General features: G+C 43.4%; 1 protein-coding gene across 2 annotated transcripts in view; it reads right to left on the reverse strand.

Moving 5' to 3' along the window:
* The window catches only part of setbp1 (SET binding protein 1), a 33,710-nt gene extending 20,562 nt beyond the window's left edge, over window positions 1-13,148 (reverse strand). Inside the window, exons 1-2 of one of the 2 annotated variants that reach the window (XM_041999047.1) lie at window positions 13,076-13,148; window positions 5,740-6,332 (exon numbers count right to left, since the gene is read on the reverse strand). In XM_041999047.1, coding sequence (XP_041854981.1) covers window positions 5,740-6,174 — 435 coding nt within the window. In that variant the 5' untranslated portion in view covers window positions 6,175-6,332; window positions 13,076-13,148. Of the gene's footprint in view, window positions 1-5,739; window positions 6,333-12,372 lie in introns of both variants that reach the window. The other variant, XM_041999046.1, reaches the window with a different exon arrangement.
* Window positions 13,149-13,710: the final 562 nt, after the last annotated feature.

A 13,710-nucleotide genomic window follows, 5' to 3' on the forward strand; every position in this document is an offset into this window, starting at 1 on the left:
GCTCAACAAGAAGAATCACTGAAGCCAGTTTTTAAGCTTATATAGATTAGGTGCTGAAAAGCTTATCATTTTGACCAGGACCACATTTTTGACTATTGGACACGGTCCTGTCTTTTTCTTTCAGACACACAAAAATATGCACACACACACACAGGCAGACAGCTGATGGGGCCATCAGATTTCACTAACAAATGCACTTAGTGAGACATAGTGAAAGTCAATACTCTGCTCTTGCTTCTCCTTTTATTTGACTCCTCAACCCTATTCCTACTCTCCCTGCTCCAAATATTGCCCTCTGTTCCAGGCGAACCTCCTCTTTAAACCACAGAATACACTGCTCTCCACATACACACACATACACAGACTAACCACAGAAACATGATGGAGATAAAGCAGTCACCAGAGCCATGATGATAATAATGCTCCATGACTCTAGAGGACTTCAAACATGGCAGCCCTCCAGATCATCTCACAGTGAAGTGAGTCAAATCAATTGCTGTCCAAAAATCAAATCCAAGGCTGCATTGTGTCTATAGTTATCTCATGAAATAGGGTTATGTTCCCATATGTTTAACTTTCTTTCATCACATTAAAAAATCAAACATTTATTATGATAAAAATCATTATCACCTGTAAACCATCTTGAAATTCTAGACTTCGCTGTAAAAAAATGGATCCAACAACAGTTCTCCATGTTAATTGCAAACTGGTTCTGGACTGCGTCATTGGCACTTATTTAAATGCAAGTGCCTCGGGTCTTTACTAAAATGCACCTTAAACTAGACTAGCTATTGTAGTCCCCCTGCATCTGCCTGGAGAGGAACAGCAACCCACTGGGACTGGACACAATAGTGAATGAATAGGGCTTGACCTTTGGGATGGATTGAGAAGATGGTATGTGTGTGTCTGATTGAGAAATTAGCTACAGTTCCAACCAAATGGTCAAGACAAGCACACGCACACACTTGCATGCACGCAGACACCAAATTCAGCCCTGAGGGTAAGAAAGCAAAGGCCAGACTCCAGTTGTCTCAACCCTGACCCACTCGCACAAACAAACAATACGGCAGACTTGCACATGCAGACACTATGGCTTGCACAACTGCATTTCAGCCATCACCTCAGCTTTTGAATGTCCAGCGGGGTCAAAGTTCACCTCTTCTTCTTCTGCTGCCCTCCAGCTTCCCTTTGTTTAGCTGTGTGTGTCTGTGAGTGTGTGCATGTACATGTGCTCACTAGGAGTGACCTTGCAGAGTCATTCATTGTGGATACGCTGCAGCAAAGAGCATTACTGCAGAGGTGATGAGTGAAGTCTTGTACAATGTGTTATTATTTATTCTCTAGAGTCATGATCAGTTTTAGAGGGACTCACCTCACTTTTGGGGGACAAATGTTAGCAAGTTATCATAACCTAAAACACTACATTTCATTAGTGCATTGGTTTAAAAATAGATTATGGTTTAGTTTGGGTAAGTAAGGTGCATCTCTATCCAGATGGAAATGTGACTGCTGTGTGTCAGTGTGTGTGTGTGTATGTTTGGCAGGTGAGAGACGTGTGAACAGATTGTATTTTGACTGGACTTTCTTAAGATTTAAGAGATAGTGAAAAGCAGATCAGAGACTAGATGCTAAGAGGCACATATGTGTGTGCGTCGGTGTGTGTTTCAAGTGTGCATGGGGGTCAGACACAGATGGACAGCTGGTGTTTCCGTGGTGCTAAATCACTCACCCCTCCCCAGCTCACATGCACACAAACACATTCACATGTCCCATCCCCCCTTCTATGAGTGGGAAACGCCCCTTAAAGCATTTCAGTTCATAATCTCAAAGGCTGCACACTGAGGGCACACAAGCAGACACCAAAATGAAAGTCTGGTTATTCTAACCACAATGACAGACACCAGAGAAAGTCTGGTATGACAGTTTGGTCAGGCCATATCAGAGGTGATCATTTCATATTCATACATATTCATAAATCAGTCAAGGATTGCTCTCTATGGGTAAGCATGATGCATCACACACAAGCTGACACATACGCTCCTATTTTATGAGCTCATCAAGTCCCTTAGGTCACCAACCGCCATCTCAGACAGGGATAAAAAAGCTCACATCAAAAGGCCTACCATTTCACACACACACATGTGCACGTATTGCATACACACACACACTTGGTGTGGTGACTGTGGTAGCATTAATTTCCCTGTGAATGCACTTGACTAACACATAATAATCCCAAACACTGCTGGGAGACCACCAAGCAACAACACACACAAATAGCCAGGAGGGCCACCAGGCAGAAGGGCTGTCAAGACAAGATAAGTGTGTATCTAGCGTCAGGCTTTTGGATGCACTCACTAATACACACTCATGATAGTGCACACACAAAGAACAACAACAACAGCACACAGTCTAGCCTGGACTCCTGGAAAAGCTCTGGCTTATCTCTCCCCACAGATAGTGAAATGGATTAAGAGCCATATTGGAACTGGACAGATAACCAGGAAAACACACTCTCTAACTGCAATCACCGTTCGACATGATTTGTGTGTGTGTTTTTGTATGTGTGTGAGTGGGGAAGAAAGGGAGCACTTTAGTTAGTGCATGCTCCACCATGTGAAGGCATTGGACCAATAACTGCAGGTCTATCTGTTAGTGTGCACGAGAACATGCATGTCTGGAGAAGTGATGCAGCAGTTGACCTGGGACCCAATGTATTAAAACACACACATTCATCTTCCAAACACACACAGCATGCCGAGACAAAGAGCTGTGTGTGAGAAGACGTTCAGCATGTGTGTGATGTCAGCTGGAGACAGAAAAGGGGAGCCCATCATATCCTATTAATGTGTATGTGAGTCTGTCCCCTGACAAGACGTACTTGCTCAGTGACTCTCCTGGTTATAAATGCCTGCTATGAAGATGATAAGAGAGTGAGATTCCCTTTAAGACAAGGAAATGACACTTTTTTTCTCTCCTTTCTGTCCTTCTTTTCACAACTATCTATAGAATAGATCTCCAAAAATTTCCCTTAATGCTGGTAGTAAATAAAAAAGGATTTTGTGTCATTACTGACCAATGTAGAATTAGGAGTCTTAGTTCTGAATCAATTAAATGCATTGCACTGTGGGATAATCCATGCCAGGAGCACCGCAGCCAGAACTATGTGGCACATCATTTTTACACAGATTCAGACAACAGTGGATGAGGTAAATATGATTTACTGCATTAGCAAACAGACTGTGATTTTATGTTTACATCCATTTTATTAGACAATGCAAGCACCTACTCTAGTCTACTTCCACCATCTAATCAGTAAATTGCAAGCAATTACATACAACCCTCCATCTACAGCTTCTCACAATTACAACTATGCAATGCAAGAACAGAAGACGAGAGTAGATTCACAAGAAAATGACAAAAAAACACCATTTCCACATCTTTGTACACATTTGCCTTCTTATCATCTGTCTGTGTCTCCCCTTCTCTGTCTATTAGAGTCAAATCTCTGTCCTAATGGGTTTCTATTGTATCCTGTCTCTCCCCCTCCTTTATTCACCACACTACCACACGCACATACACACTCCCTCTGAGGGGGCCCCTTAACCAGGCTCTCCATATGCCTGACCCCCACCTCCTTTCCCCTTTTCCTCCACTGCTTTCCACAACCCCCTTCTCCTTTTCCCTTCTCTTGCTCATGCTCTGGCTTCTGCTCTGCTGCTGCTGCCCCACACTGCCATCTGCTACAAGACAAGAGAGGCTAAAAGAGGAAGAAAAGAGTGATGAAAAAGAGTGAGTGAAAAGAGGAAGACTTGAGGGGAAAGACAGACAGATAAAAAGATAAAGAGGGAGAGCGGGAAAGAGTAGATGTGAACACAATAAAGAAGAGAGTTGAGAGGCTGTCCATCTGCTCCCCACCTCACATCCCCTCCCCTCCTGACACACAGCCTCACATCCACCACAAAGAGAGTATTTAACCTCAACACACACACAAACACACACACAGGAACGCAGAAAGAGAGGGAGAAAAAGAGGCAGCCCAGCCTCTCTGTTTAACCCGTTCCTCTCCAGTGAGCCTGTCTGTATTACACCCTTGGGGTGGCAGGTGATGGGTGGATGGAGGGAAAGGATGTCGGGGGTGAAAGGGAGAGAGAGTGGACTAGGGGTGATTGAGGGACAGAGCAGAGGGGATGAAGGGCTGAAACTGATCTGAACCAACATCAACACATTCTCCACTCCACTTCCCTCCCCTCCATCAACCTCAAGTCTCACCAGACACCAGCTTTTCATCCTGTCACTATGACAACCTCTGTCAATCATCATCAAGCAGTGGGCTTCCCAATTAGGGGCTGATGGCACCAGATTAGAAATGGCTTCCCAAACATAGAGTTGGGCTCAGCCCACTCAGCTAGCTAATAGATCATTTTCTGTAGTAAACACATATTTTATGCTTTATTTACAGAATGATACAGGCAGCTCAGTCTGCTTTGTGGTGAGAGTGCACATCCTGCAGATTACTAGCTGGAATTCTGGCTGGAGATTAAGCTAAATTCTGCCAGCTACAAAGCTACAGTACTATATTTTCTTTCCAAGCAAATTTTGCTATTGTTTGAAGGGTGCTATAAACAAAGAAATAAAGCTATGGTTTCATCCTTGTTGGTTACGAATCTCCACTGTGTCATCAATTCAACATCTACAATCAGCCACAAATTAAACTATTCTGTAATTAGGAAGCACAAATAAATAGAGAAATAATTACTAACACAAGAAGCATGTTTTAAAAGAAATAAGTGGTAAAAATGTGTTTTGTTTTTTCAATATTTCTTAGCTTTACTACTGTAATCTTTACTTCAGCCTCTAATTGGCTGAGCATTGTTTATTTTTCTCAATGAGAAAATAAGAAAAGATGAAAAAGGATGTTTTCATGTGCAAAATCTACCATACACAAATTTCCCTCAGTAACAATTTGATCAACATACCACAATTACTATCAGACTTCTGGGCCACCCAAATCCAAAAGTGAATAGACATTAAGCTGACGATTGGTAAAAATAACAATCAAGGGGCCCAGTTACATCAAATGCCCCTTGAAGTTGAGTAAAAACCACAAAAACATAGAACGACACAGCAAAACACGACCCAGCACCATGTTGACAACATGCCGCCATTGGTCCTGCTGGGCCTGTCAGGCTCAGGGCCATTGAAATGACTGTCAGGTTTGGACACACACACCGCTGAGTAGGTCAACACACCCCGCAAACACTAGATTCCCCCAAGGACCTGTACATACACAGTGTCACACCCTCCAAAAAACCAGTATATTGAGTGAAGGGTGATGGAGGAGGAGGGTGAATGAGGTGGCCCACGACAGCAGATTTCATTAAAGGAGAGGGAAGAAGAGGAGAGGGAACGAGAGATGAGGAGAGGGGAAAGGAAAGGTCTCTGTGTGTATGACCACAAATGGAGAGGGCAGACACCAGCTGTCACTTGCTTGTGTCAGCCCTATTCTCAGCTGCTATGTGTGTGTGTGTTGTGTGCGTCTGTGTGTGTGTCTATCAGTGTGTGATCTCAGTTCGAGTGGTTTCAATTACAGAGCAAACTTTGACTCTTTGTAATCAAACTGGGAATGGAAAAAGAGATGGACCAAAGAAGATTTTCACTCAAACTTACAAAAACTAATTTGCATTACATCTAAATAGACTCATTCTTCATGCATAAGAGGCAGCAAGAATTGTGTCTTACCCGTTTTCTAGGGGGTCCTCGTTCCTCGTCCTTTGGGCCCCGCCCTGCTCCTGCTCCGCCTCCTGTTCTCCCTTGCCGTCCCCCTTTGCTCTCTCCAGCTGGCGGTCTTATGGTCATCCTGATCTCTGGTGGGCAAATATAGTTCTCAAGACTCTTGGGGGGCTTCTTGGTGCGCTTGGTGGTCTGTATCTTCAACTTTAGACTTCCTTCCTGGAAACTTGCTTCCTTGATGGAAAACTCCTGCTCCTCCATAAGCCCCTCCCCCTGCTCCTCTAAGCCCTCCCCCTCACTGACGCCACCATTAATCACATCATCACTGCGCACCAACCCAATGCCACCTGCTCCTAGCTGGTCCTCTTCATTTGGCCCTACCCTACCTCCTTGAAGGTCCGCCTCCTTGGGTCGGGCTGAGCCAACCAGATCCCTTGGCTCCATCCACGCTTCCGCCAGAGCCAGTCAGGATCGGGGAAGCTGTGTTAGCCAGCCAATAGGAAAACAGAGAGCAGTGATCTGGTGGACTGGTTGGGTGTTGTCAGTCAGCTACTGGGGTTGTGTTTGTTGTCCCACAGGAACACAGTGAAGCCAGGGACAGTCTGTGGACAGAGAAGGGGATTGACATCAATAAAATGAAAAAGCATTTTGTCATCTCTACATCTTCCAGTTCGTCACTACCTTTTAGAACAGGCTCATTCACTGTCAACAACCTCATTGCCTGTCTGCTAAAAGTGAAGGCAAGCACACAGGAGGCTCACAGAGTTGCAGAGACATGCAGCCTGGCTCCCATTTGTATATATAAAAATTAGTTTTGACTCTCATTATCGCTTGCCATTTCTCTCATTGCTCCCTACTTCAGTCTCTCCATCCAGCCATCCCTCCCATCCACATTTGCTCTATCCCAACAGCAGATCTGACGTATGTTGATTAAAAGTACCTGAGTGATCAGTGCAAAATAAGGCAAGGCAAGTTTATTTTCATATACAAGACCATTCAAAGTGCTTTACATAAAACATTAGGTATAAGACGTTACTCTGCTGTGCTCTAAAGCCAGTTTGAAGTTAGCCTGAGGACACTAAACTGGAGAAAAAAAAACAAAACAAAAACTAACAAAGCTAACTTCTGTCCTTTTTTTCTTCTTCTCACCAGAGCAGGGAAGGAATCACACAGGGGGGAAAATGAAAAGCAGCAAAGAAAGACAGAGGGAAGGAATCTAAATTCTTTCCCCAGATGTGGTTTACGAGCTGGTCTGGAAAAACCAGTGTCTGAACTGTTTTACACATGCATGCAGAAGCATTGCTACACACATGCATAAAAAACAAACAAAAAATAAAACACTTATGCACATAAATACACATCCAAATGACAATGTTGCTGTCACGGAGAAAGCTACACTTCTGCAACCTCACTGCTATTTAGAGACGAAATTGTGTCGCCATTTCTCACAGTATTCAAGTTATCTGTTTTGGATAATTGCACATGTTCATACTCACTTTCCAATGTGCACTTACACTAGCCAGCTCACACACAGGGGTATAAACAGAAAGCAATCAAAACAAACACTGGACTACACTTCTCAGTACAACTCCAGGGAATCCCATCAGTCAATATGACATGAGGCATGACTGAGCTGGAAGTGGGGAATGCTGTCTCACACGCTGAGCTTAGTTTGACACCATTTACACCAATGTGAACCTAGAATGGATCACTATCTGTGAACATGACTCAAGTAAGAGCTTACAGCTTTCCTGCAAACATATGAATACCTCAGTATGTACACCAAACAATAACTGAATACATCCACCATCCAAAGCATATAAACCCTCTAACATGGTTACTGTTGGCATTTTGTATTACCTGGTTCTCAGTTTGCCCTCCTGTACCAGCCACTGCTACTGTACAAACAGCTGATCCCATCACAATACCCAAAAGGCCTCACAGCACATGCTTTCAGTGTGATTGAAAAATCATAATCCACAATGGTATTTCCACAAACTTGCCAGTGTAAGCCTACACACAAACAGCATCCAAACCTGAGATGAAAGCCAGTGGCTGGTGATTTTACTTTTGCATAGACCTGTTTAAATAAAAAAAAAAAAATGAAAGCCTTGTTATTTCAGTCCATCTCTTTAGCCGTACTGTTTTAAGTGCTGAATTGTTGATTAAGACAAGTATGCTTTCTAAGAGTATCAGACGTGATAAAGACATGACAACTGAAAACACCACAGGGTAATTACCAGAGATTATGGAATGCCTGTTTCAACAGCTCATAATCTTATCAAGAAGCTGGAAAACTGGGATGATATGTTGCTGATATGCCACTTTGAAATGCAATAACAGAAATATTTGAAGGTTTGTTCTGAATGTGAAAAAATACGACACGAGACATCTAGAGATTCATGCTGACCTGGAGCAATCTGGAGTGGTGGTTTCAGTCTATCATATGCTGCAAAATGAGCCAAGTAGGACTCCATGGCAAAGAGGACAATCCTGCTGACAGGGTAACATTAAAGTTTGCAAAGATCTGGAAAAGTTTCTTTAGATGCAGGTGACAAAATAAAGCCCATTGGAAAAAGAGCATCCTAACTAAAGCACAACATGGGGATAATACTATGTTGTGGTGCTCCTTTGCTGCTTTTGATACTGGAGGGCTTTAATGTATTAAATAAATGACAAAATCAGAGGATTTCCTAAGCATCTGCAAATGTGTCATTCAACAGAAAACTAGGTGTAAGGAGAGTTCTGGATCTTTTACCAGGACTTCAAAGTGGCCAGGAATTAGTCCTGATGTAAATCCCATTAAAATACCCTTAAGAGAGAGCCTGCCTCCTTGAAGTGTGTAAGAGACACAGCGTGGCAGAAACTACTAGGTAGGTGCAAGGTTTTGCAACCAAATTAATTGAAAGATTTTCAATAATTAAATACTCCTAAATACTAAATACTCAGATTATACAATATTGGTTTAGATGCATCTCTTGCTTAAGATAGTTTGAATTTTGAGATTCAGTGCACCAATAACTCTGACATTACTGGTACTTCTCAGAAATCCTCCAAGATTTTTAAACTTAGCTGCCCAACCACAGCTTACTTAATGAAGGAATGCACCAAACCCGCATCATTCCTTTAACCGCCTACTGTTATTTTCTTTTGTGGTTGATCCCCAGAGTTTTAATGCAAAGCTTTTTGGCAATTTGAAATCTCAGATGTCAGATTCTCCTTTATTTACATCTTCCACTAAACATCCATCAAATCAGGCTCTGTACACTCTATAACCACACAATAGCAGGAGGTAAATCAATCAGTAACACTTATTCATAAATAAAGCAGACAAGTGTTTAGTTTGATAGATTAGTGATCTCAGGACTGATTTTCATAGCCTGCTCAAAACAATAGAAACCACCAGCTTCCAGGAAGTTGGGAAAAGATGTAAAAAATGCGCACACACACTCACACACACCAGTGTAGTTGTTGATAGAATGCAAGTATTTTTATTTTTGCAGCAAAAACACTATAGATAATAAAACTACACCTGGTTCAAGCCTATTCTCACACAGTACCCGCTTGACCCTCTTTGGTCCTTCTGGAGTCTCCCAGACTCTAATGCCAGTGTGTTGACTCTTCCAAATGGCATGTGTGAAAGCCACCGTAGCTTTAGCACATACCACACATAGTCCATGAGTGCGGACAATGACAGGGAAAAGAGACAGCTGCCAAACACAATGTGGCACACACGATCAAAAGAAACTAAAAACTTCAGAGAAAAACACCCCATTGTGTGATGCTCTTAATAGTGCCCTTTTACAACTATCGCCCAGTATGACAGCAGAATGGTGTTGTGCATAAGTTCAGCCCTAATTCTGGGCTGTTAGTGCTTAAACTACTTTGCTGGGTTATGATTATTCCTCCTCTCTCCCTTCTTGATGCCCTAAGCGGTGTTAGAACTGTTACTGGCAGGCTGAGAGTTTATGTAAGGCTGACCCCTCCTTGGGCCTCCCTCACTTACTTAGCCTGAGCCTCACTGTCTCCTCTCTCCTCTCCCTCTCTCTCTTATACACACAAACACACACATACACACCTCAACTAGCCTCAGACAGCAGGCTGATTGTGAGAGGCCAGACTCACTGCATAAATAGCTTTATTATGTTCTCAAAACTGCCAGCACTAACCAGCTTCCCTCTCAAACAGCATAAGCTCAGCCGCTGTGCTGGACGTGAAAGGCTGTGACTGAGACAGGCTTGCAACATTTTGCCTTACCAACAATTATAAAAAAGCATCAGTAATGGAATATAGATAGACAGCAGAGAGATGGTGAATGATGCAGATACACAGAGAAAACTGAGGAGGGAAGGGGTATGAATGAGGAACATGGAAAGAAAGGGGGGAGAGAGGGATGGCAGCAGAAACACAACCTTTTAAGGCTGCATACCCAGCAGCTCAGGGCCTGAGGTGGATTCACAAATAGCTCATGCATGCAGATGCATGTGCACACACATTTTCAGATTAAAAAGCACATCAGTAATTTGCCTCCTTTTTTTGTACTGTAAGGATAGTAGAGGCACCCATTTCTGTGACTGTTTGAGCATCTTAACATATTTTTTTAATGTTTCTTTTTTTGTTGTTGTTTGTTTTCTTTTGGTCTTTATCCAGCCCTTTAGCCAAGGTCTGTCACAAAAACAATGTTTCAAAAAGGATCCAATCTTCGGTTTGGAGACTAATCAAATGTCATTGGCCCAGAACTTCTAGTACTCACAAGTTCAGTGGTGAGCTGAGGATGAATTTTAAAAAGAAAAAGCTTTTTCTCTCTTCTGTTCTACAGGGATAGCTACACATGTTCAGCTATAGCGTACCTAAAAGGACAATCATAAAACACCATGTGTTGAGCCATCATAATTGAAAATAATGGCCTTGAAGCTGCTTCATGCGGGAGCCTGCACACACATCCTCTGAACAAGCCATATGCCAGGTAGCACTAAAACCATCCTCACCTAACTACCCCGCACAAGCAGATGAATGTTAAACCAGTTTAACTGCAGCAGAAGCCACAAAATGGCTGTCAGCAAAAACACCTCCCCTACTCCCCAACTGTCTTCCTCCTTCCCCTCATCCCCCCCAACCTCTGTTCTATCTCTCTCTCCTCTCTGTGCTACCACTTTCCTATACCCTCCACCTCGTCGCCTCCTCTCCCTCTTTCTGTGTGCTCTGCCAAAAGGTGCTCCAGTGCTGATATTCTGTTAAGAGAGCTTGCCAACAGTTAGATTTGTCCTTGGATCCTGTTCATATTCCCTCATCCCTCCCTCTCTGTGATTCTATTTCGACCCAAGGTATCCAGCTCAGAATGGGATACACCTAATCGATTTCTCATGCTTTAATTTAAAGGTGGCGTGGGCATCTCGTTACCTAACAGGGAGCATAATAGCCTGTTCTCTACTTTTACGCCACAAAATTGTTTCCAGGTTTGAGAGGAGCCAAAACTGCTAACAAGACAAGATCGATGAACCACCTCTATTATCCATCTCTCAGCCTCATCTTTTTTCCACCTTGTCTCACCACACCTCTCTTACAGCGGCCTCTCCTCTTGTGCCCTTTAACACCATGTCCTCATTTCCACAACATCACTCCCATATATCTAAGAGATATGACCATATTTCCACACTTTCCTTAACTTGCCTGTTTATCTTCAGGTTCTTTGGTAGCGACTGAGGTTTCTGGGAGATGCTCATAACAGCTGCAAACTGCCACTGACTTTCAACCCTCACATTCCTCAGCAAGATCATCACATTTGGCCACACTTTATCTGACACCTTGCATGAAACCAATCAGCTAAACACAACCTGAGTGGAGTGCCATTGCCTTTCATCATGCTCACCACTACATGCAAAGTGGAAGCCACATGTATACATTCTCTGCACTGATGCTATGGTGGGATTTGTGAAGAGTATGCAAAGTAAAAAAGGAAACAAACTGAACAATCTTGACTTTTCCTGTCATATTTGTCCCTCTCTGGCCCCTTCAACTCCCCCAGAACAACAAGAAAACACAATTAAACCAAAAGCATCCACAAATAACAGCTTGATGCAACATGGGCAGCCTGAAGAAGTGTCACAGGTTGTGCTGCTATGTGATGCACCACTATCAAGAATGTGAAAATGGAGGACCACCCCCCACATACCAAAAATGACAGTAATTGAGTTGATCCTTGGTCAGTGGTGGACATTTCATCTCATTGGCCTAATCAGCGGGTTTAAGCTTAGAATGACCAAGGTATTACACAGTAATAGTAAAAAGTGCGTGCTCGAGAGATACAGCCATGTTTGGTGTCTACGTGCCTGGATCTGCGCGTTGTGGCGTGAATATGATAACGCGTGCGGGTGCTCAGCCGACCCCGACCCCTCCCCCCCCCGATCCTCTCCCCTGCTCCCCTCCCTGCTGGCATGTGACTACAAGCAATTTCACATACTTGATTTATGGAGCAACAATGGCACAGAAAAAAAGGTACATGACTGTCGGTAAAGGTGGCATGCAAACAGCCCACATGAAAAGCAGTCAGAGCAGCTTCTAACCTCAACACAAACGTGAATAACATTTACGGGAGAGGTGTGTTCAGGTGTAGAATGTGGCCAGTCAACCGAGGCTACTTACCCATGTCTAATGTTGTCACACAGTCGGCTCTAACGTGTGAATTTTTCATCAAGATCATTTACAATCCATTTAGCCTAGACACGTTTTACACAGCGACGGAGGGGATGACAGCCTCCTGGAGAGCTGTCAAACGGTGCCAGAATATATTTATTATATATATATTATTTATTTCTTTTTATTTGTTTACAGAAAACCCTAGGGAAAATGGCGTCAACAGTGCTTTAGGGGGAAAAAGGGGGTTTGCAGTCGATGACACAATCAAGGTAGCCACACAGGCGCAAAAAAAAAAAAAAAAAAAAAAAAAAAAATCCAGTCGGAAACTTGCCGGTCGCGTCCAATTCCACGCAGAAATAAAACCTTCAGAGGCTCCAGCGGATGGAGTGGTGTTGTAGAGAGCCGCGGCGGTGCAGAGTGCGTATCCGATGTCTTGCGGGGTCGTTGGTTACTCGGGGAGCTGCACAGCGCTGAGATCCCTCGCAAATCCGCTACTCGGCTGTATCTGAGGAGGAGGGGGGAGCAGGACTAATACTGCAGTCAAAATAAGCAGCCCGCATCCGACTACAAGCCCAAATCCAGCGGGGAAATTTCAGCGACAGGACCGCGCTTTCAGCCGTCAGTGCAGAAAACCGGGGACCCGAGGGTCTGGGTCGCTTTTGGTCACCGGCTGCACAGGATCAGGGATTTTCTCTCAGTGCGTGTGTACCTCTCTTTCTCTCTGCTTTTCCGATCGTTGAATGTCAGGTCCCGTAGCCTGGTGTCTCGTAATGATCTCACCCAGCAGACTGAAAGCTCTGGCCAAGCTGAGCAGATCAGTGGAGAGGAGAGGAGGAGCGACATCGCCTCCATCTGGCAGCAAGCAAGCTCAGCACGTCCCTTTTCCCAACCTCCCCCCAGTCTTCGCCTAAGGTACAGCTCATACAGGCATGGTGTTATTTTAAATAAATGCATAGGGAAAGCAACATTTGGCAAAAGCTTGTTCTGTTGACTGAGCCACTGCTGTTAACTTATGCCATCTTCGGAAAATGTTTGTCCATTTTCCTCAACTTAATTTTTTGATTATTTATTTTACCTGGTGATAATTTCGGCTGTGTTCCGGTCAGTGGCATGAATTTTTGCTATTTTATTTTTAATCCAGTGTCTTTATCACATATCTTTTATACTCTGTTGATGAATTTTCTCTCTGGCGATTTTCGTGGCCTAGTATCCACGCAAATCGTCATACATCAATATTTTTTTTCTGCTTTTTCTCATAAATAATTTATCTATTCCCCTCAAAAATACCAAACATTAAATAATTTTCATGATTTTAACCATTTAAATCACAGTTTGAATATTTAA

This window comes from Melanotaenia boesemani, chromosome 11, assembly GCF_017639745.1.
Source record: "Melanotaenia boesemani isolate fMelBoe1 chromosome 11, fMelBoe1.pri, whole genome shotgun sequence".
NCBI classification, from domain to species: Eukaryota; Metazoa; Chordata; class Actinopteri; order Atheriniformes; family Melanotaeniidae; genus Melanotaenia; species Melanotaenia boesemani.